The following is a 20,936-nucleotide window of genomic DNA, read 5'->3' on the forward strand; positions in this document are numbered from 1 at the left end:
AGTAAATATATGTTTGGTCAAGTAAACATATTGGTCTAGTCAAGTAAATATATATGTTTGGTCAAGTAAATATATATGTTTGGTCAAGTAAATATATTGGTCTGGTCAAGTAAACATATTGGTCTAGTCAAGTAAATATATATGTTTGGTCAAGTAAATATATATGTTTGGTCAAGTAAACATATTGGTCTAGTCAAGTAAATATATTGGTCTGGTCAAGTAAACATATTGGTCTAGTCAAGTAAATATATATGTTTGGTCAAGTAAACATATTGGTCTAGTCAAGTAAACATGTTGATCTAGTCAAGTAAATATATTGATCTAGTCAAGTAAACAAATAGGTATGCTTAAGTAAATATATTGATCTAGTCAAGTAAACAAATAGGTATGGTTAAGCAAACATATTGGTCTAGTCAAGTAAATATATTGGTCTAGTCAAGTAAACAAATAGGTATGGTTAAGCAAACATATTGGTCTAGTCAAGTAAATATAAGTAAAGGATGGCTGCCTGGTCGTGAGGTTTGCGCGCTGGACTGTCGTTCGGATTTATCGATGGTCGAGGGTTCAAATCCGAAATATGTAAAACATTTTACAAAAACATATATTGGTCTAGTCAAGTAAATATATAGGTATGGTTAAGTAAACATATAGGTATGGTTAAGTAAATATATAGGTCTAACAATGCTTGCAGAGAACGAAAATATATAAACACTCTACCTACATTTGCTTTGCTGCTAGGCTACACGTAACACTAACAAATTTTAAGTGTAATGCTATGAATAGGCGCTTTTCTTTTCAATTTTGCCACTTCTGATAAATATTTCATCACAGTAAAAAAAAAATTAAATTAAAATCTCTTTCCAATAAAATGCAATCATCAATTATTAAAATTGCCATAAAAATCATTCTTAAAAATTTTGTTATAATTCTTAAATTCTTAAGTCAAACAATCTGTCGTATTAATAGGCTCACAGTATTTCATATCCAGCTTCTCACTATCAAGCCTAAAACATTGTAAAGCAGGAGATCATACAATGATATATTCGTAAAATGTACCGTTATTCTAAAAGTTAATTGTTAAACTTTAGATAAGTAACGGCCTTGATATCTATAAATTGTTTCGCTTACATAAAGTATTATATGGACAATGCACAACTGTTCTATAAGTTCTATAACTAAATCATATAGTCTCTTATTAGGCAATTTAGATATCTTCAATGTAAACCATTACATTATTCATTACATTTTGATACATTGTTTGGGAATAACGTTTTGATTTACTTTTATTTTGTCTAGACTAATGAAGTAGCACAATGTAGATATTGTTGTTGTTTAGCTGTTGACATGTGTTCGTCATCTAGTGTTTATTATTATGTATTCACATCATACTAACGTTACTTTAGCTATGACTATTTCTTTATAAGCTCGGGCTCTAGAATTTAACTGCGCTTATTGTCAGTGGCGTCGCTAGGGTTGCTGTCACTTGGTGCGGTAAGCTAATGGTGTCATATCCGCTCCCAACCAGTTGTTCGGGTACCGATCTAATACAGATATTTTTTTTTAAATGTCTGCTTACGAAAATAATGTAATGTCATACAAGATTTTTTTAAAAAATCACTTTAGTATTACCCCGTAAAGGTGTTACCCGATGCGGCCCTTGCCCCTCGCATCATTCTAGCGACGCCACTGTGTAGGCGCTATTGTAGTTTGTCCCTGTAATAGCTACATGTTCATAGTATTTAGAGTTACGTGACCATAGAACTATCTATGAAGGCTACAAATATTTACACTTTGTAGATCAACGCATTGTGTTACTTACAACGTACAGCTAGATCAACTTACACTACAGCTGTGGTTACTAGGCAAACAAAGAGAACAATATGGGAGGAGGGAAGGGACATTAACTCTTGAGACATTTTGCAAACTTGAACCTTCTTATCCTCAAAGGACTTATTGATCGTTTCTCATTACCTTAGAGTTGTCTGTTCTTGAATTAGTTTTTTTTTTTTTAGACAGTACAGACCGGAAAAACATTAATACAACAGACATTAATTTTACACACATACTCACACACACACACTGAAAATAAGGTTAGGAAAGGAGTAGCCCCAGCGAACTAAAAAATGGCGCTTTTTCGATTATTTTGTGCGTGTAAAATATATTTAAATATAATGTTGTAGCAGCTAGAGTATTGTTATTTAGAATAATTATAAGGTAGGTTGACTGGAGGATTGTCAACAGTAGATACAGAGAGGTTTGATTTGTAAGTGGAGGAGAGTGTCTCTACAGAATAGGATTCTGCTGTCACATGAGAAAGTTCTTCACGAGATGAATCATTGTGTCTATACAATTGAAGGCCGAGAATGCGTGAATTGTTAACAGAAAAATTGTCAACATAGTTTATATATTATACGTATGTGATACTTCGTGCATTTGGTCTAAAATAATTTATAATGCGTTGACATTGTCAATGTCAAGAACAGTCAACAGACAACTCAAAGGTGTTGAGAAAAGATGTGTAACTCTTTTTACCTTGTTAAAATGAAAAAAAAAATAAAAAATTATTAGTTCGAAGAAGTAAATTAATATACAGTGACATTAGCAAGACTTAATCAATTTGTAAAGACCTTTGCCAACTGAAAATACAATAATACAATATTAATACTACCTCCCTTGGGAAAATGTTTCTCCTAAATATTTTTTTAAAGAATGTAGAGTTGAAGATAATATACTCGGTTATCTTCCTTGGAAGAAACAATCTGATCCTAATGGCATGATCCCCTGAACGACACAACAGCCATGTCCTAAAGTGATGATCAAGACATAACATAAAACAATAACACCACCCTAATGGGATGATGTTTCCATAGTTCCACAGGGATCTAATGACAGATTGTCTCCCTCGTTACGCTTTCAAAAACATTTTCTTCAAAGCTGAAAAAGAGAGAAAACGTTTCACGTGCAAACATTTTTTTGTTCGTGTGACGTAGATATAACAAGGCTGATTGACCTATTCTTTGTGAAGTTGTCAGCAGCCGTGTCACATCCAGAGAACCAGTTGGAAAGACAACTCCCTCAAAACCATTTCCACGTATTGTTATGTTACTTCCCTTGTCTTTAGTTTCGTCTGGCTAGTCTTTTTATATATATATTTTTTTTTAGGCAGCAGTAGGATTTAAATCCACACTTGGTCACCTTTCTGTTACATGTGTGACAAGTCGGATTAAAGTATTTGGCCGTTTTGGGTGTCTAGGGGATTTTTATGGTTTGAGAATCCTTACTTGCACATATAAACTATAAGCACAGCGTTATAATGCAGGCAACAAATACTATATTTAGATGTAAACTTATGTACAGTTTATTATACAACATAAGATAATGAAAGGTGAAATGCTGTACAGATGCTAGAATGGGATCTAGCGTATTTACATTAGGAGACTATCATCATCAGATATTAGAACCAAATGGTCTGAGTGAGTGTCATTAGGCTGGTTGCTTAGCTTTTGGTCCTGTGCTGCACTGGTGAGACGGGTGTGGCTGGTACTGATGCTGTCTGCTGGTGGGCTGGCGTAGTGGATCCAGGCTCCGTGTGCAGTCCAACTTGTATGGTTGCAGAGCTAAGCTGCGTCTACCAATCAGTTAAGCCAGTGACGAGTCTGTGGCTAGCGTTGTTACTTGGACTCTTGAAGGATGAGTAGGTCTGATGTCTACAGATCTGGTGCCAGCAAATCTGCTATCAGCTTTAGGTTGCTAAGATTTCAGGCGGGTGTAGCCTATAGATAAAAGCACCAATCCAAGTGAAATAAGGGAATGAAAATAGTCTAGAGCTCAAGCAAAAGATAGATGTGCTCCCTGTGGGCTCTCCAGCGTGAATGAGATCGGACGATGAAGTTTGTCCATATACACGTGGATAGAAAGGGGGGGGGTGAGTGGCGGGAGATAAGTGCAAAGGTGGTCTAGACTATCTGGCGTCTTTGACAAAGAGATCCTCGCTTGACCGTGACGGCGTTTCCGGGAGATAGACATTGCGCGAAGGCGCGAGTTGAAAGTCCAGGAAATCATCCCAGGTGGATTATGAAGGGGAGATTATCAGAGCTCGGCACATCAAGGGAGATTATACCTTGATAAAGGCTATTGCCAGACGAACAGCGTTGCCTGAGGCGTTGAGTTGAATGGGCACTTTGAAGTGACCAGCCGCTCCCGGAAGGGGGGGGGTCAACGGATGTTTGCCACGATAGATGGAGGGAGTGTAATCTTGTCAAGAGTCTAGTGTGACACGTGTCAAGGTGGGGATAGTAAAATGTGACATCGATGCCAAAGGGGTGGGGTTGGATTGGAGGGGTGGTGGCTGTGTTTTTAGCGCTTGATTGGCTAAATTAATAAAATTGATGATTAATAGCGAGTAAATTAATTAATTAAATGCTTAGACCTGAGTGATATCTTGAGTGAGCTAAAACGGTTCGTCACAACCCTCCCTGCGTAAGATAGGTCTTTGTTAAAAGATCTATAAAGTGCTAACGTTGATATCACTCAAGTTTCGTCTACTGTCGGTCGTAGCATTTAAGAAAATTTTCCCAGTAGTTAAGAGGTTGCCAAGGTCAAGAGGGGTGTCCGTCCTAAGGGTCCGCTGTCGCCTATGTTCTGTCCGCAGGCGGATTGCCACGTGGAAGGGGCAATTCTGGAAACCTGGGGAAATAGGCCGGGTGGATAGGATTGGGTACATCCCTTTCTTGGGGCAGACCAGTAAGTGGGATGGACGTTATGGCGGAGGGCCCAATGCGCGTATGTTGGACGGGGCTTATCTCTAAATCCACAGTGAGGCGTTTCTTCGTGAGTGCGATTGATCGGCTTACCTCTAATTTTCCAGACACGGTCAATGTCAGGGAAGAGTGGCCTTATAGTGGGAGTGGAGCCGTGATGAGGCCCACTTTTACGAGAGTGAAAGTTCACTTTCCTCTGTGACTTCCTGGCAGGATCAGTGCCAGGGATGAGTGGTTTGATAGCTGAAGAGCGGGAGTTACAAGGACTCTCACGAGTGTAGGTATTTCGCTTACCTCGTGACTTCCTAGCAGTGCCAGTGCCAGGGATGAGCGGTTTGATTTTGGCTGAAGAGCCAGTAAAGGGTTTGTTAGAGTGGCGACCAGGGCTTCCAACCGGCTGGTTGCTGCCACGTTTCTGCTTCGTCATTCTACCGACAGGCAGAGAGAAGTATGGTTTATTGACAACTCCTAGAGGTATGTACCTGGAGCCTAGAACAAAGTCGTATACTGGCGAGTCCATGACTACTGCATCAATGGTGCCATGTACATACTTGCATTCTACGTGGACCCGAGCGATAGGATACACCTTCGGAGGAATGCCACGGTCTAGAGATTGAACCGTCACTGATCCACCAGTGAGATCCGATGGGTCGACCAGTGCTTTGCTGATGACAGAGCTCACCTCACATCCGGAATCGAATAGTGCCTGGACAGGAGATCCGTTAATCAGAATAATCTCTACCCCAGGGGGTGATATGATGGGGTGAGGCGGTATCGGTTGGGTAAGGCCACAAGCAGTGGGTTCAGGGGCCACGGTCAGCGCTGATATGACGTAATAGTCCTCCTCTTCCTCATCAAGAGGCGATGGCTGATTATGCAAAGAGGGTTCAGTGAGCTCAGTCATGGCTGACACAGTACGTGGGGCCTGATGCTGTCGATTGGGCCTGTGATCACTCGTGCTGTTCCGGTCACGGTGATGGTTATTGGTCTGGCCATGTCGAGGCGGGTGGCTTCGTCTGTCGTAGCTAGTAGGCGTGGCTGGTCGTTGGATTGGTGCTTTTTGGTGCTGAGGTTTAGCAAAAGGAGCGGGTTGGCTAGAAGGAGCGTGTTTGTTGGAAGAAGTTGGCTGGTCCTCTGGTTTGTCCGAGGCTGAGGTCTTGCTTTTGATGTCCTTAACGTCTTTGCGGGCAGTCGCGTACCGGTCTGCAGCTGAAGCTATGTCGACTGGTGTAGTGGCTTGCTGCTCCCTAACAAAGATTTTGACATCGTTAGGCATGCACTCCAGCAACTGCTCTGCGAGTATGAGGCTCATTAGGCCGTCCAAGGTCTCTGGCAGTTCGCTGAGAGTGTGCCACCTCTTCAGGTATTTGTCCAACCTGTCGCAGAGATTACCGTAGGTCTCTCGGCGCTCTAGGCGGGATGTCCTGAATTTCTTTTGGTAAGCCTCGGCAGTCAGCTCGAATTGGACGAGTAGCGCCTGTTTGAGGGCTGCGTAGTCTTCTCGCTGGCCGGAGGGGAGTTTAGAGTATACTTCATAGGCTTTGCCTCGGAGGCATTGGGATAGCCGGAAGCACCATTTCTCCTCTGGCAGACCGTAGTAGCTCGCAACTTCTTCGAAGCGGACAAGATAAACTTCGATGTTTTCTGTCTTGTCGTCAAAGTGCTCCATTGGCATGTGGGGTAGGCCGTTTGAGGAACTTTGCTGGGAGGCAGGGCTAGCCGGGCGAGATCCGGAGGAAGCTTGACTGGCGGTTCCGTTCTCTTTCTCCGCGGTTATCCTTTCTCTCTCAGTTATTTGTTTTTCTTTTTCCCTTTCTCGCTCCGTGATTTCCTTTTCTTTAGCTATAGCTATTTCAGCTTCCTTTTTTTCCTTCTCTTTGGCTATGGCTACTTCAGCTTCCCTTTTCTCTCTCTCCATAGCTATTTCATGTCTCCTTTCCTTCTCCTTTCTTCTTTCTTCCATCTCCTTATCAATTTCTGCCCTCACAAATTCTTTCTGCTCTGCCTCATCGTCATACATGACGGCCGCGAGTTCTCTGAGTTCAGCTATTATTTGTTTCATGTCAGAGTCCGCTTTGGAGCGTGTGCCACTGGCCATGGTGGTGAGGGGTGCTAGGATTGTGAGGGTGGGTGATGAAGGGGAAAGGCGGAAGGTAGAGTAAGAGGTGGAGACGATGATGGAGCTGCTGAAAGCAATTACCTAAGAGTTACAGGAAAGGTGGTATTAACCTTTGTTTGGTGCTTAAGAACCTGTAAAAGAAGTACAATTACAGCAATACAAAATTAGAAAATTAAAATAGCTCTGAATGACACTCTTTAGTCTTGTACTCTAACAATGATGATAGTTAAAATACTGGGGAGTTGCCTGCTGTGCTTGCAGTATTAGTTGGGTAAATCCCGGACGAGGCTCGCCATTGTGACAAGTCGGATTAAAGTATTTGGCCGTTTTGGGTGTCTAGGGGATTTTTATGGTTTGAGAATCCTTACTTGCACATATAAACTATAAGCACAGCGTTATAATGCAGGCAACAAATACTATATTTAGATGTAAACTTATGTACAGTTTATTATACAACATAAGATAATGAAAGGTGAAATGCTGTACAGATGCTAGAATGGGATCTAGCGTATTTACATTAGGAGACTATCATCATCAGATATTAGAACCAAATGGTCTGAGTGTCATTAGGCTGGTTGCTTAGCTTTTGGTCCTGTGCTGCACTGGTGAGACGGGTGTGGCTGGTACTGATGCTGTCTGCTGGTGGGCTGGCGTAGTGGATCCAGGCTCCGTGTGCAGTCCAACTTGTATGGTTGCAGAGCTAAGCTGCGTCTACCAATCAGTTAAGCCAGTGACGAGTCTGTGGCTAGCGTTGTTACTTGGACTCTTGAAGGATGAGTAGGTCTGATGTCTACAGATCTGGTGCCAGCAAATCTGCTATCAGCTTTAGGTTGCTAAGATTTCAGGCGGGTGTAGCCTATAGATAAAAGCACCAATCCAAGTGAAATAAGGGAATGAAAATAGTCTAGAGCTCAAGCAAAAGATAGATGTGCTCCCTGTGGGCTCTCCAGCGTGAATGAGATCGGACGATGAAGTTTGTCCATATACACGTGGATAGAAAGGGGGGGGGGGTGAGTGGCGGGAGATAAGTGCAAAGGTGGTCTAGACTATCTGGCGTCTTTGACAAAGAGATCCTCGCTTGACCGTGACGGCGTTTCCGGGAGATAGACATTGCGCGAAGGCGCGAGTTGAAAGTCCAGGAAATCATCCCAGGTGGATTATGAAGGGGAGATTATCAGAGCTCGGCACATCAAGGGAGATTATACCTTGATAAAGGCTATTGCCAGACGAACAGCGTTGCCTGAGGCGTTGAGTTGAATGGGCACTTTGAAGTGACCAGCCGCTCCCGGAAGGGGGGGGGGTCAACGGATGTTTGCCACGATAGATGGAGGGAGTGTAATCTTGTCAAGAGTCTAGTGTGACACGTGTCAAGGTGGGGATAGTAAAATGTGACATCGATGCCAAAGGGGTGGGGTTGGATTGGAGGGGTGGTGGCTGTGTTTTTAGCGCTTGATTGGCTAAATTAATAAAATTGATGATTAATAGCGAGTAAATTAATTAATTAAATGCTTAGACCTGAGTGATATCTTGAGTGAGCTAAAACGGTTCGTCACAACATGTACTAAAAAAAATATTTTTTTTTAATCAGGAAACTGTTTAATTCATTTTTAGAACTTTTTTTCATCACTGACCCACATAAGATTGTAACAGCAATGTCTTCAATTTTGAAGCTGAAGGATGGGTGCAGTGTTTCACATGGCCACGCAAACCCAGTGGCGACCTGCATATTTTCCCAGACATGGTGCAGACAAAGCCGTTGTCCGGCCTGGGTCTATTTAAGTTTTCTTTACGTCTTCTGCTCCTTTCTTTGGACCTCAATTGTGTCCTGCGGCCTTCGTGAGTGCTTTCCAACTGTCTCTTTCAGAGTTAACTTAGGAGATCTGGCTTGTAGTTAACTCTAATAGCATGAGCTTACTGCATTAAACGTAACAACATTTCTTGCGCTTGGCTACCTACCTGGGGGGCTCAAGTTCGAATCCTGACTCGAGCAGAGTTGTGTGTGTGTGTGCGTGTGTGTAGGTACAAGTGATCTGTGTACATTGTATTTATCTATTATCTTCATGGAAGTTGGATTTATGTCATGTAACTAAACATCATATTTTATCATGTTCCTTAGTAGTTCCTAGTTCCTGTCATTACTGTTAGCCCAGTCCCAGGACTGTATTGCTGCGTATGAATGATATGCTTGCTAGCGTCTTACTAATTGAATGTCTTGATTATCATTTTGGAAGAAATTAAAGAATTTATGGTCTGTCTGTATTTGTGATGGGTGTCGTGTATCTTTTTCTGTGATGGTAAAAGATTTTCAAACGAGACAACGAACTATTAGTTTATTATTAATATGAAGGTCCCTGATTACAAAAAAGAGCTTAGGATTGTGTCTGTTTTAACTCTTCTAGTATCTTCATGCCATTGCTTGAAGTCTATTATGATTCATGTTTCAACCTGCAGGTGACGAGAATGATCTGGAAGAGGACATTGAGGCAGAGGAGAAACTGCCCTCGTGCCTGGACTACATTATGCACTTTTTAACGCTCTTCTGGAAATTACTATTCGCCTGTGTCCCGCCAACAGGTAACCCGTAACTTTCAATCTTTCATTCAATACAACGAATACAACACAACCACTAGAACAATCAACACAATTGTTTTAATTCATTAAATCGACACCACCCCCAATTCAGCCCAGAGGGCGCGGTGGCTGAGTGGTTAAGCGCTTGGTTTCCAAACCCGGGGTCATGGGTTCAAATCCAGGTGAAGCTTGAGATTTGTAGGGCGTCCCTGAGTCCACCCAACTCTAATGGGGAAGTAAGGCGGTTGGTCGTTGTGCTGATCACGTGACACCCTGCTCGTCCCACGTTGGCCAAGAAAAAGATGAAACTTTAACATCATCTGCCCTATAGGTCGCTAGAGGTCTTAATGTTGAACTACCAATTCAGCTTCCCCCCACACACAATGCGACCTTAACCTTAACCGCTGTACTATAACGTGGTCCATTGCTTTAACCCTAACTTGTAAAGAGAGTACTAAAAATATCTCGACAACTAGAATCAAATTAAAATACTCAAATAGTTCAAGGGTGATTATAAAATAATTATCATTCTTCCACAACCTTTTTCTTTAGTCATTTTATTGTTCACTATCATTCTCCACAATACAATACACTCCATGGAATCTTCTGTTGTAAATTGTAAAACTCTACGTTTTAGTGCATAGTAATTTTATTTAGTAGTTGGCAACAGTAAAATTTTAGTGTAGTGTCCTTGACATTGTTCATCTGGTCTTTTTATTTTCAAATCTTTTCCAATCTTCCTCTTTTCATTTTCTGACGTTTTCCTGTATGTTCCCTTACATCGCCTCCATATTACTCCATATCACTGTTTCTTTTGTCTATACTATACCACTGTGATTGGTTGGTTCCAAGTGTAGAATGTAAACAAAGAGTAGATAACTGCAGTTAACATAATTCGTGAAAATCTTTTTAACAGAATGCAGATCTTATTTTCTAAACACTGCTGTTATCTTCGGAATGGAACACATTGCCATTATTATTATTATTATTATTATTATTATAATTATAAAAGAGCGAGTAGTCATTCTCTGGCGAAGCCAGGGTCGAGTTTCGTTAAAGGGAAACAAAATTCATTGTAGTCCCTTTATCAGTTTCCACCGAGGAATTTTCTGGTGATGTTGCAGGTCTGCAGAAGTACCGTCCTCTGACAGGCAACGAGAATGTTCCTAGGAATTTTTTTTTTAAAGTTCCCCTTTCAGGTATTGTGGTCTATAGAGCAGATGATGTAAAGGTCATCTGTTTCTGTTGCCCACGGTTAACGAGGGTGTCATGTGGCCAGCACAACGACCGACCGCCTTTACTTTCCCCCAAATATGCGCCCAAGCCAAGCGCTTTACCGCTCAGCCACTGCGCCTCCATTATTTATATATTCTATCTACGAGATGCATCTATGTAGCCACGGGAAATACTGCATTCTTCGTTTATCTTCGGACTCGAAGACAAGCCTTATTATTATTATTATTATTATTATTATGTTAGAAATGAACGAGTAGTCATTCTCTGGCGCTGCCAGGGTCGAGTTTCGCTAAAGAGAAACAAAATTCATCGTAGTCCCTTTAACAGTTTCCACTGAGGAATTTTCTGGTGATGTGGCAGGTCTGCAGCAGTACCGCCCTCTGACAGGCAACGAAGATGTTCATATTATTATTATTATTATTATTATTATATGCATATATATTTACACCTGACATTCCCAGTAAAAGCAGACACACTGACATTTCGCTCCAATCGAATAGACCAATCCGAGGACATCAATGACGTTGTTATCTCTGAGAAATGTTATAAAACAATTATGGAAATTATCCTCCCACTCACGAGTTGAAAGTTCATTTCAGACCTTCATCGATTAGATTGCTCATTGATCTATCGATTAGATTGCTTATTGATCTTTGCGTCCCTTCTCTTCTAGACTATTGTGGCGGCTGGGCCTGTTTCTATGTCTCTGTCATTGGAATCGGATTTCTGACGGCTATCATTGGGGATGTGGCCTCCAGCTTTGGTTGTACTATAGGACTCAAAGACTCCATCACGGCCATCTCCTTTGTAGCCTTAGGAACAAGTGTACCAGGTAATGGCTGTCTTCATATTGTGATTTTTATTTTGAGCGAATGTAGTTGTATGTATATGTATAATATGTGTATCTAAATTTCTGTGGTGATATTATAGAACTTAAAACACACGAAGAGAACATTAAACGTACTCCATACCAAATTTTAAATATCTGGCTGGACTAATTTGTTTTTTGATGCCGGAGAAGGGGAATGGCTGTCCCAGCTGAAGCTCTCCTCCCAGGTAATGTTGTTGGTAACATAATAGGAATATGAAAGAATCGACGGCATGCGCGGCGTTCAGTCCCCTGAATCCAGGAGTTTGAGAAAGGCATAGGTGTCTCCATAATACTGACCATTGCAGGAATCATTTTCAGTGGTCTTTGTGTTTTAAGAAGTCTGGTGTCTGCTTGAACCCTTAACAGACTTTATCTGAGCTGTAAAAGTTGACACTTATTTATTTGTTTACCGTAGTTTGTTTCTAGACTGCTCGGAATATCTACTAGTATCAACCTGTATGTTGAATCGGTTGTCGTGCTAGACAGAGAAAGAGTTTGAAAAACATTTTAAAAAAATGTGTCTTTGAAAGAGATTCTATCCAAGGCAAAAGACAGAGTGGAATGTAGAAAGCCTGTCAACAGATCTTGTGTGGTGCCCCAATGGTCCAATAGACAAATAGGGATGAGGAGTGAAGTGAAGACGATACATGCTAGAACATAATCCAAACAGAAACTATAAATCCTAAGTTCAAAACGAGGCTGATGCTAGAGAAGATGGTTAATGCCAAAGGATTCCTATTATGATTGTGTTGTGGAATAAATGTCTTTCGGAAATGATGTAATAATCAATGGGCGGGGCTTTAACATAGGAAGTAGGATAATTAGGGGGATCTTCTTCTTTGTGAATGTCCTCAGAGTTGATTCCAAGACTGCTGGGACAAGTCCCAAAAAGCCCGTGGAGTCTGGGAGCGCATGAGGCGCCCTGACCGCACTTCCCCGTGGTGGAGGCTGTCCAGGCCTGAGCAAGCTATTATAGCACAGTGCAGGACAGGCCACTGTCCTGTTGGCTCATATTTCTCGCGGCTATGGCCAAATTTCGATTCACGGTGCCCTCGCTGCGGGGAAGAAGAGGAAACCGTGCCTCATATTCTGTTTGACTGCCCCAGACTTGCTGATCTCCGTCTCGACAGGTCTGGGAAACCCAAAATTCTCGACCTGTATGGCGACATTCATGCACTACGCAAGACAGCAGGGTTTCTGTCCAGGGCGTTTGCAAGAGAGGATTTGAGCCTCTCAAGCCCTCACTCTAATGGAGTTTGATGATGATGATGATGATTCCAAGACTCTTGGAACTCTAGGCTCATGAAAGCTCCCCTCCATAGGCAGGTCGGACCCAATGTTCTGTCTGGATGGGATCCATACTTTGTTACATTCCTTTAACCGATGGCTCGTATCAAAAGACACTCGGGCTAGAAGCGAGAACGAAGGCCGAGAGCACGGGGGAAACTCCACCATATTTTTTCTCTGTACCCCATCAGCAGTGCGGGTATCCGCCATAAAACGGTCCCATGAGGAACAGTTTTTGGGACTCTTTTTCCATCCCCGCCAATTCAATGAACTTGGCCCTCAAAAGAGGGTAGGGCTATTGTTTTGCTTTCCTATTTGCCAAATCGTCTACTCTGACGATCGTTTTCACCCGGACGCTTCTTTGAGGCTGAAAACCGTCCTGGAGAGAATAAAGGAATTGAAGAAGATCACGTGATGTGAGAGCGTCACGGCTGACATCTTATCTCATAAATTACAGACGTTCTTTGAATAAAGAATAAAATTACGTGTAATTAGAGACTTACATTTACCTAATTGAACTGGTCAGAGCCCCTGAATACAAGTTCGTCTCATCTATTTATAGTTTTCCCAAACTCCGAGATGGAGAGTAGTTTAAATTTTCTGTACCGGATCCAAAACTATAATTTAAAAAAAAGAAAAAAAGTCGAGTGATATACGTTCTGGGTTGTTGTCACGATAGTCGCGGGTTCGAACCCTGCCCACCGCCATCCCCCCATCACCCAGTGGAAGGTTTGGGCTAGGATGTTATAATCTTCTAATCTGAAAAAAAAACAACAACGTGGAAATGAAAACAAAACGAAATAAATAAAGGATGTCTGAATGTGACGAGCACTCTTAACCTTCTTTTGATATTGTAGATTGTGTCTCCTTGTTACTGAATGTGTCCTTGTTCTTTTTTGTCCACAGACACATTCGCCAGTAAAGTTGCAGCAGTGAACGATCGCTACGCCGATTCGTCCATTGGCAACGTGACCGGAAGCAATGCTGTCAACGTGTTTCTGGGTATCGGCATCGCCTGGACAATCGCCGCCATATATCACGCTTCTCACGGAAATAAGTTCTACGTCAACCCGGGTGACCTGGCCATGTCGGTCACCGTGTTCTGTGTCATGGCTCTGCTGGCCATCGCCATCTTGATGCTCAGGAGGCTTCCTGTCGTGGGCGGAGAACTGGGGGGGCCGACCAAGCTCAAATATGCCACGGCCGTGGTTATGATTATATTTTGGCTGAACTACCTGGTCATATCATCACTGGTCACTTACTGCTATATTCCAGGATTTTAAGAAAATTTAATGCCAAAATCGGAATGCATTGATGTAATTTATGGCTTCTGTTTCATTGTTAACAAATTACTTTGAGGTAGATTTGGATTCTATACCGTTTTGATCAAAATGTGTTTGTAGCTATATATGAAATTGTTTGTGAGATCAGGTATTGGTTTGTTGATGAACTTCTTTTGATATGTAGCGTTCAAAGTTTTGTGTTGATACAGAAAAGACCGACATTTGTTTCAATAGACCTGCAGGTGTCAGCCAAACACAGAAGCCCTTGACGGATAAAAAATTATGAAATCCTTTTTTTTTTTTTGCGCCCTCCGATGGAAGGGTCATATTTACATTTTCTACCTCCCCCAGTCATGCTCCAGCTGCAACGGACATTGCAGCATCACGTGCAGACATTTACAGACAGACATACAGACGGACAGTTAGACATTTTTATTCATCCCATCTCATATATTTATATCCATGTAGGCTAATGCCCTTTTGTATACACAGAGTACCATCGACGTGAAATCCATATGAAATACTCTACAGAGGTACACTTCCTGTTGCCAAATATTATTTTAAATAGCCACCTATTTTGAGACGATTGCATAAGTAGATATATTATTCTAATTACTGAACTTTTTGGTTGGACATTAGAATTGTTATCAGGTTTATCCTGGGAAAAAAAAAAGCTATAAGTCCGTAGTTGAGGAATGTATAATTTCCTGTGGCTGCGCATCCCCAGCTGTGAATTACATGTTTGGCACATCCAGGGCAAGTATAACCATTGTCCGCAGGTGGTCGATTTAGATTTTCCTCTCATTCGCCGTCTTCGCCTGTCCTCGGCAGCGGATTTTCTTTTGGTCTCAAATGTGTATCCCGCGGCCTTCGAAAGTGACCTCCATCTGTCTCGTTTTGAGGCCGCAGGCAATCAGGTGCTCTCTTCTATGTCGGCTACGGCAAGTGGGCGCCTAAGCTGGTCTTTAAAGCGTTTCCGTGGAGCACCTCTGTTACGTCGACCATTTTTTAGCTCCCAAAAAGACTGCCTTTGGCATACGTTCGTCTCCCATACTGAATACGTGCCCTGCCCAGCGTAACTGTCGGACAATAAGAAGTCCCTCTATACTGTCCATACCGGCGTTCGCAAGAACATCGCTATTTGTAATGCAACAAGTCTTCGTTGCTTTCTGTATAGTACCCATGTCTCAGGTCCATTATAGAAGGATTGTGAGAACTACCGCTTGGTAGATAAGACATATGATGTTTCAACATAGATGCTAGATATTAACATTTTGTTCTTAAGAATGTTAAGTAAATCTCAGCTCTATAGGTATAGTATTCCAACATCCCCAGCGCAATACAACAGCAACAGAAGTGAACTTGTACCGAGAATGGCTCAAGCATCGCTTGTTATTAAATGTTGCTACAACCTTAATAAGCATTGGTGTCGTCCGGCGCGGTCCAAAAAGAAAATAACTACACCTTTGCAAGCTGATGTTGATCAGTGTCAAGAAAAATAAAAATCGGCTTGTGAAAAAAAAAGGGCAGGTTAGCCAAGACGGTATTCATACGAGTCTGAAAATGTTTGGTTATTTCCCTTGGTATTTAACCCTCCAAATATAATTAATAGTGGCTCTGTTTGTGTGTGCGTTGTGTGTAGCCAAATAAATACAATGTCGAAAGGTTTTTAATGGTATTTAAACAATGTAAAGACATTACAGATGTATCAAAGTGCAATATTAAGTGTATCGTGGCCTGTTGTTTCGTGATGTCAAATGTCAACTGCTTATTTCATCATGACAAGTGGACCAATGTGACGCACATTGACATCATCTAACCAACACTTGTAAGGAGCACCGGCTTCAGTTGGTGGATTCATTTACAACACTAGAGATCATGTGTCTTTGTTTCCACTTGAATGATTTAAAATAAATTACACAACTAGACATCATAAAATGTGTGTGTGTGTGTGTGTTCGGTACTTGGTCATTTGAAAGTTTTGTCACATGACTGAAAAATAAGATATGTGGGTTCTTGTGTTACTTCAGTCAATAAATTATGTGTTTATGTGTTCTTTTGTGTTACTTCAGACGATAAATCATGTATGTATGTGTTCTTGTGTTTTACTTCCGGATATAAATTATGTGTGTATGTGTTCTTGTGTTTTACTTCAGGATATAAATTATGTGTGTATGTGTTCTTGTGTTTTACTTCAGGATATAAATTATGTGTGTATGTGATCTTGTGTGTTACTACAAATAATAAGATGTGTGTGTTCTTGTGTTACTAGATACTAAAAGATATGAGCTTTCATTTGTTACTAGAGGCTATGAGATATGTTTTTTCATTTGTTACTAGAGACTATGAGATATGTTTTTCATTTGTTACTAGAGGCTATGAGATATGTTTTTTCATTTGTTACTAGAGACTATGAGATATGTTTTTCATTTGTTACTAGAGGCTATGAGATATGTTGTTCATTTGTTACTAGAGACTGTATATGTTTGCCCGATGTTTCTGGCTGAGGAGTGTTAAGTTTGTGGGTTGGGGAATATTGCAAGAGTTTGTATCTAGTGTCGTGAAAGCATATCTTGATAATAGAGAAGATAGACTATTTCAACAGAGTGAATAGGAAAGATACGTCATACAGTAAGAAACCGGCATATCTTCATGCGTTGAATCTTTCGCTTTTTGAGAAATATTGCCTAAAAGAACCAAATGGCCTCTTGTAGACATGAAGCCCAAACCTCCTAATGGGAATGACGATGTTCAGGGCTTGAACTCGAGATCAATCACACCGACGTTCCAAGATGCAAACCACAACGCCAGACACTCCTGATATTCTTAGCGTCATTTTTGCCTTTCAGGCGTGGTCACACGTAGCGTGTAAACCTAATGAAGCACAGTGGTATTGTATGGTTGAACGTTGCACGTAGCAAAATGTCTAGCAGTGATAGTCTTGTATACTTTGTCTTGTACAAATCCATAAAATGATGTATAGTAATAGTCTAGTAGTATGACCTCCGTCAGTCGCAATGGATCATCTCATGGAAATGAGATGAATGCCTAGGCATTAGCTGTGGTCGGAGCGATGTCGCTCACAAATCAGTCCCCCCCCCCGCTCCACACAAAGGAACGGCAGTGCCGATACAGTTTGGGGTCAGGGGCGTAGCAAGCCCGCCGCCATAAATATTTGGGCCCCAGACAATAGGGAACGTGTGTACCCCTCTGCATCATAGCCTTGAAATACGCCTACAAGACCCGCTCCTTCTGTTGGGACCCCAGGCTAGAGTCCTGTTTAATTAGAGGCACTAGATGTAGGCTTAGAGGCACTAGACGTAGGCTTAGGGGCACTAGGTGTAGGCTTAGGGGCACTAGGTGTAGGCTTAGAGGCACTAGATGTAGGCTTAAAGGCACTAGATGTAGGCTTATACACCACACAAACACGACTGTTTCTTCTCACATGCTTTTGTCTTAACACTAAGGAACAATGAACTGTATTAAAACAAACACAAGTGAATGTGACTATAGCAGATGTAGGCCTTACTGAAAAGTTACTGTACGAGTGAGGTGTACATTTGTTTTATATATGAATAGATGTCGGTTGTAGGAGCATGAAATATATTATTTGATAGGTTACCAATAAATATGGCATCAACATTTAGGCCTTAAGCTACATCTAAATCTAACCAACACGTAGGTCTATGAAATAATATAGATCCATAACATTTAGGCCTTTAGCTACATCTAAATATAACTAACACGTAGGTCTATAAAATAATATAGCTCCATAACATTTAGGCCTTTAGCTACATCTAAATATAACCAACACGTAGGTCTATAAAATAATATAGCTCCATAACATTTAGGCCTTTAGCTACATCTAAATCTAACCAACACGTAGGTCTATGAAATAATATAGCTCCATAACATTTAGGCCTTTAGCTACATCTAAATCTAACCAACACGTAGGTCTATGAAATAATATAGCTCCATAACATTTAGGCCTAGAACTATAAAGTCAATGGTAGTAAATAAGTAAACCTAATATTGAGGTCTATGAAATAATATAGCTCCATAACATTTAGGCCTTTAGCTACATCTAAATCTAACCAACACGTAGGTCTATAAAATAATATAGCTCCATAACATTTAGGCCTTTAGATACATCTAAATCTAACCAACACGTAGGTCTATGAAATAATATAGCTCCATAACATTTAGGCCTTTAGCTACATCTAAATCTAACCAACACGTAGGTCTATGAAATAATATAGCTCCATAACATTTAGGCCTTTAGCTACATCTAAATGCATTTAGGCCTAGAACTATAAAGTCAATGGTAGTAAATAAGTAAACCTAACATTGAGGTCTATGAAATAATATAGCTCCATAACATTTAGGCCTTTAGCTACATCTAAATATAATTAACACGTAGGTCTATAAAATAATATAGCTCCATAACATTTAGGCCTTTAGCTACATCTAAATATAATTAACACGTAGGTCTATGAAATAATATAGCTCCATAACATTTAGGCCTTTAGCTACATCTAAATATAATTAACACGTAGGTCTATGAAATAATATAGCTCCATAACATTTAGGCCTAGAACTATAAAGTCAACGGTAGTCAATAAGTCAACCTAACATTGAGGTCTATAAATAACATGGTTGAAAATAATGGTATATCCGGTGTGCAGAATGAAGGAAGTGATGACAAACTAGTTGTTTTTTTTAATAAAGGTTAAAATAATGTTTGTGCACCTTTTAGCACTGCAGAATCACATTTTCTAAACTCTTCCTTCTGCAGCCTTTTTTTTTTTTGTTTTGTTATTTAGTTGGCTACATTGAAGGTCAATTAAGCGACCTTGACACTGTTTAGATTTTGATGAAAATCCTCACTTTAACACGTAGGTCTATTTGTCATATCTTATACAATACAGACGTTACTTCAAAAAAGAAGATGATTGCGTCCTACGCGTCATGCATCTAGTCATGCATATTAACCAATGACTTAACTTCTGCCAAGTTTTCCTGGCTGGCTCAGGCAACCCAATCCATGCTCTAATAGCGCTAGGGAAGAAGGAGCATTTGTCTTTTGGTCTATAACTATACTATTCTAGAACTATAACATCTAGGACTATGAGTATGCCTAGCTATAAAATTAGTTGTATAGTTAGGTCATTAAGACTATTATATTTAGTACTATAAAATGTAGGTCTATAAGCATAACCTTTAGATCTGTAATCGTTAAATGTAGGTCTATATTTTCACATTTAGGCTTTAACACTCATTTGCTAGAGCGATTGTACTATGTTATGTTATTAGTAAAATGTCTGTAGGCGAGGCTTAAGGATGATTTGTTTGGAAGATTTGGGAGTGAGTGCCTTATAATTGGTTGACCTTTTTTTATGCAAGTCGTTGTATATTTCATGTTAACTGTTTATTTCAAACATAAATTTAGCCCTAAATCTAATTATTGTTTATTTTATTGAAAAAAAACATGTTATGCAATTTTTTCTCTTTACCGTGTTAACTTAAATTTCGTTACTGGCTCAGATCTAAAAATAAGCAATTGTCTTTAGGGGAGGTAATTCAACATAAAATATTTTTACTTTTTTTGCGTTAACATAATAATATGGCATAATGGAAAAATAAAATTGTTGAAGTCATTATACATGTAAGATTGTAATTATTGTTAGTTGTAATGTCTATTTTTAGACGCCTCACACTGATTAATACGAAAATAGTTGGACAAAGGAATCAGGGATCTGACGTCTTGCAGCAGACGCCATGTTTGAAAAGATTAATTTGCAAAACAAAACACTTATTTTAAATTGTATATTGTGCAATGCAGTATTTTATACATTGGTCTTCCATTAATGTAGAGGTAGAACTAGACAATGACCACTTCAATTTTAATACTATTGTCTCCAGTACAGTAAACCTGAGTAAACCATGGAAGGAAGTCATAGTCGATTTCCGAATGGAATGATTCTTAAAGAAACATTTATGAATTTTCTTATTTTTTTAAAGAAGCAATCCTACTGGTCAATTGATGCCTTTTTTTAAAAGAACCAAATCTCTCGATAAACTGATGTCGTTTTAAAACAAGCAATTTCATTGGTTACAATAATACTGCGAAAGCGTTATTTCGGTGACGAACTGTATCAAACATGCATTTTGTTTTGGTATTTATATATTGAATTTAACATTTTGTTTTAAATGGACAACTTGACAAATTGTTTCGTTTTTTTTTCTGTGTACATATTTTTTTGTTACCTTGCGGTGAATAAACCCATTCTTATGTTTCTTTTTTTCCCCCCTCAGTCCTGGGCTAGAATGTATATATAATTCGTTTTTATCTCAAAGACTTTATCTCCCGGACTCCCATGTGTAGCCTCAATTTTATTTCTATGTTTATATATGTATGTGTTATTTCTATTTATAGACGTGACTTCAAACACTAGTAGCGAGAGTAAATTTTTTTTCCCTCTGAGCCTGCAAGAACTTTCCGAAGTGAAGAGTGACTTGCATCTGTTCACGTTGTTTGTGTATTTTTTCTCTATTTTTAAGATTAATGTTTCTAATATATTTGACATTGACAAACACCAATTGTTTGAATAGTTACTTTTTCATTGCATGCTGTTCTATTTATCTATACAAAGACTGCCATGTAAGGGCCCAATGACCAGGTTCTTTAGTTAGCTGTGCATACACACTATCGTAATATAAACATGTGCTAATGTGTTGTAAGATACACACACACACACTATTGTTAATACAGGGGCGTGGTGGCCTAATGGTAAAGCACTTGGCTTCCA

General features: G+C 40.1%; 1 protein-coding gene across 7 annotated transcripts in view; it reads left to right on the forward strand.

Annotated features, from left to right (window-relative positions):
- Positions 1 to 20,727, forward strand: part of LOC106054245 (sodium/calcium exchanger 3-like) — a 106,645-nt gene extending 85,918 nt beyond the window's left edge. For 6 of the 7 annotated variants that reach the window (XM_056022979.1, XM_056022980.1, XM_056022981.1 and 3 more), the window contains 3 exons: positions 9,331 to 9,453; positions 11,360 to 11,518; positions 13,751 to 20,727. In XM_056022979.1, the coding sequence (XP_055878954.1) occupies positions 9,331 to 9,453; positions 11,360 to 11,518; positions 13,751 to 14,127 (659 nt within the window). In that variant the 3' untranslated portion in view covers positions 14,128 to 20,727. The remainder of the gene's footprint in view (positions 1 to 9,330; positions 9,454 to 11,359; positions 11,519 to 13,750) is intronic. The other variant, XR_008776881.1, reaches the window with a different exon arrangement.
- The last annotated feature ends 209 nt before the right edge of the window (positions 20,728 to 20,936 follow it).

This window comes from Biomphalaria glabrata, chromosome 3, assembly GCF_947242115.1.
Source record: "Biomphalaria glabrata chromosome 3, xgBioGlab47.1, whole genome shotgun sequence".
Classification (NCBI taxonomy): Eukaryota; Metazoa; Mollusca; class Gastropoda; family Planorbidae; genus Biomphalaria; species Biomphalaria glabrata.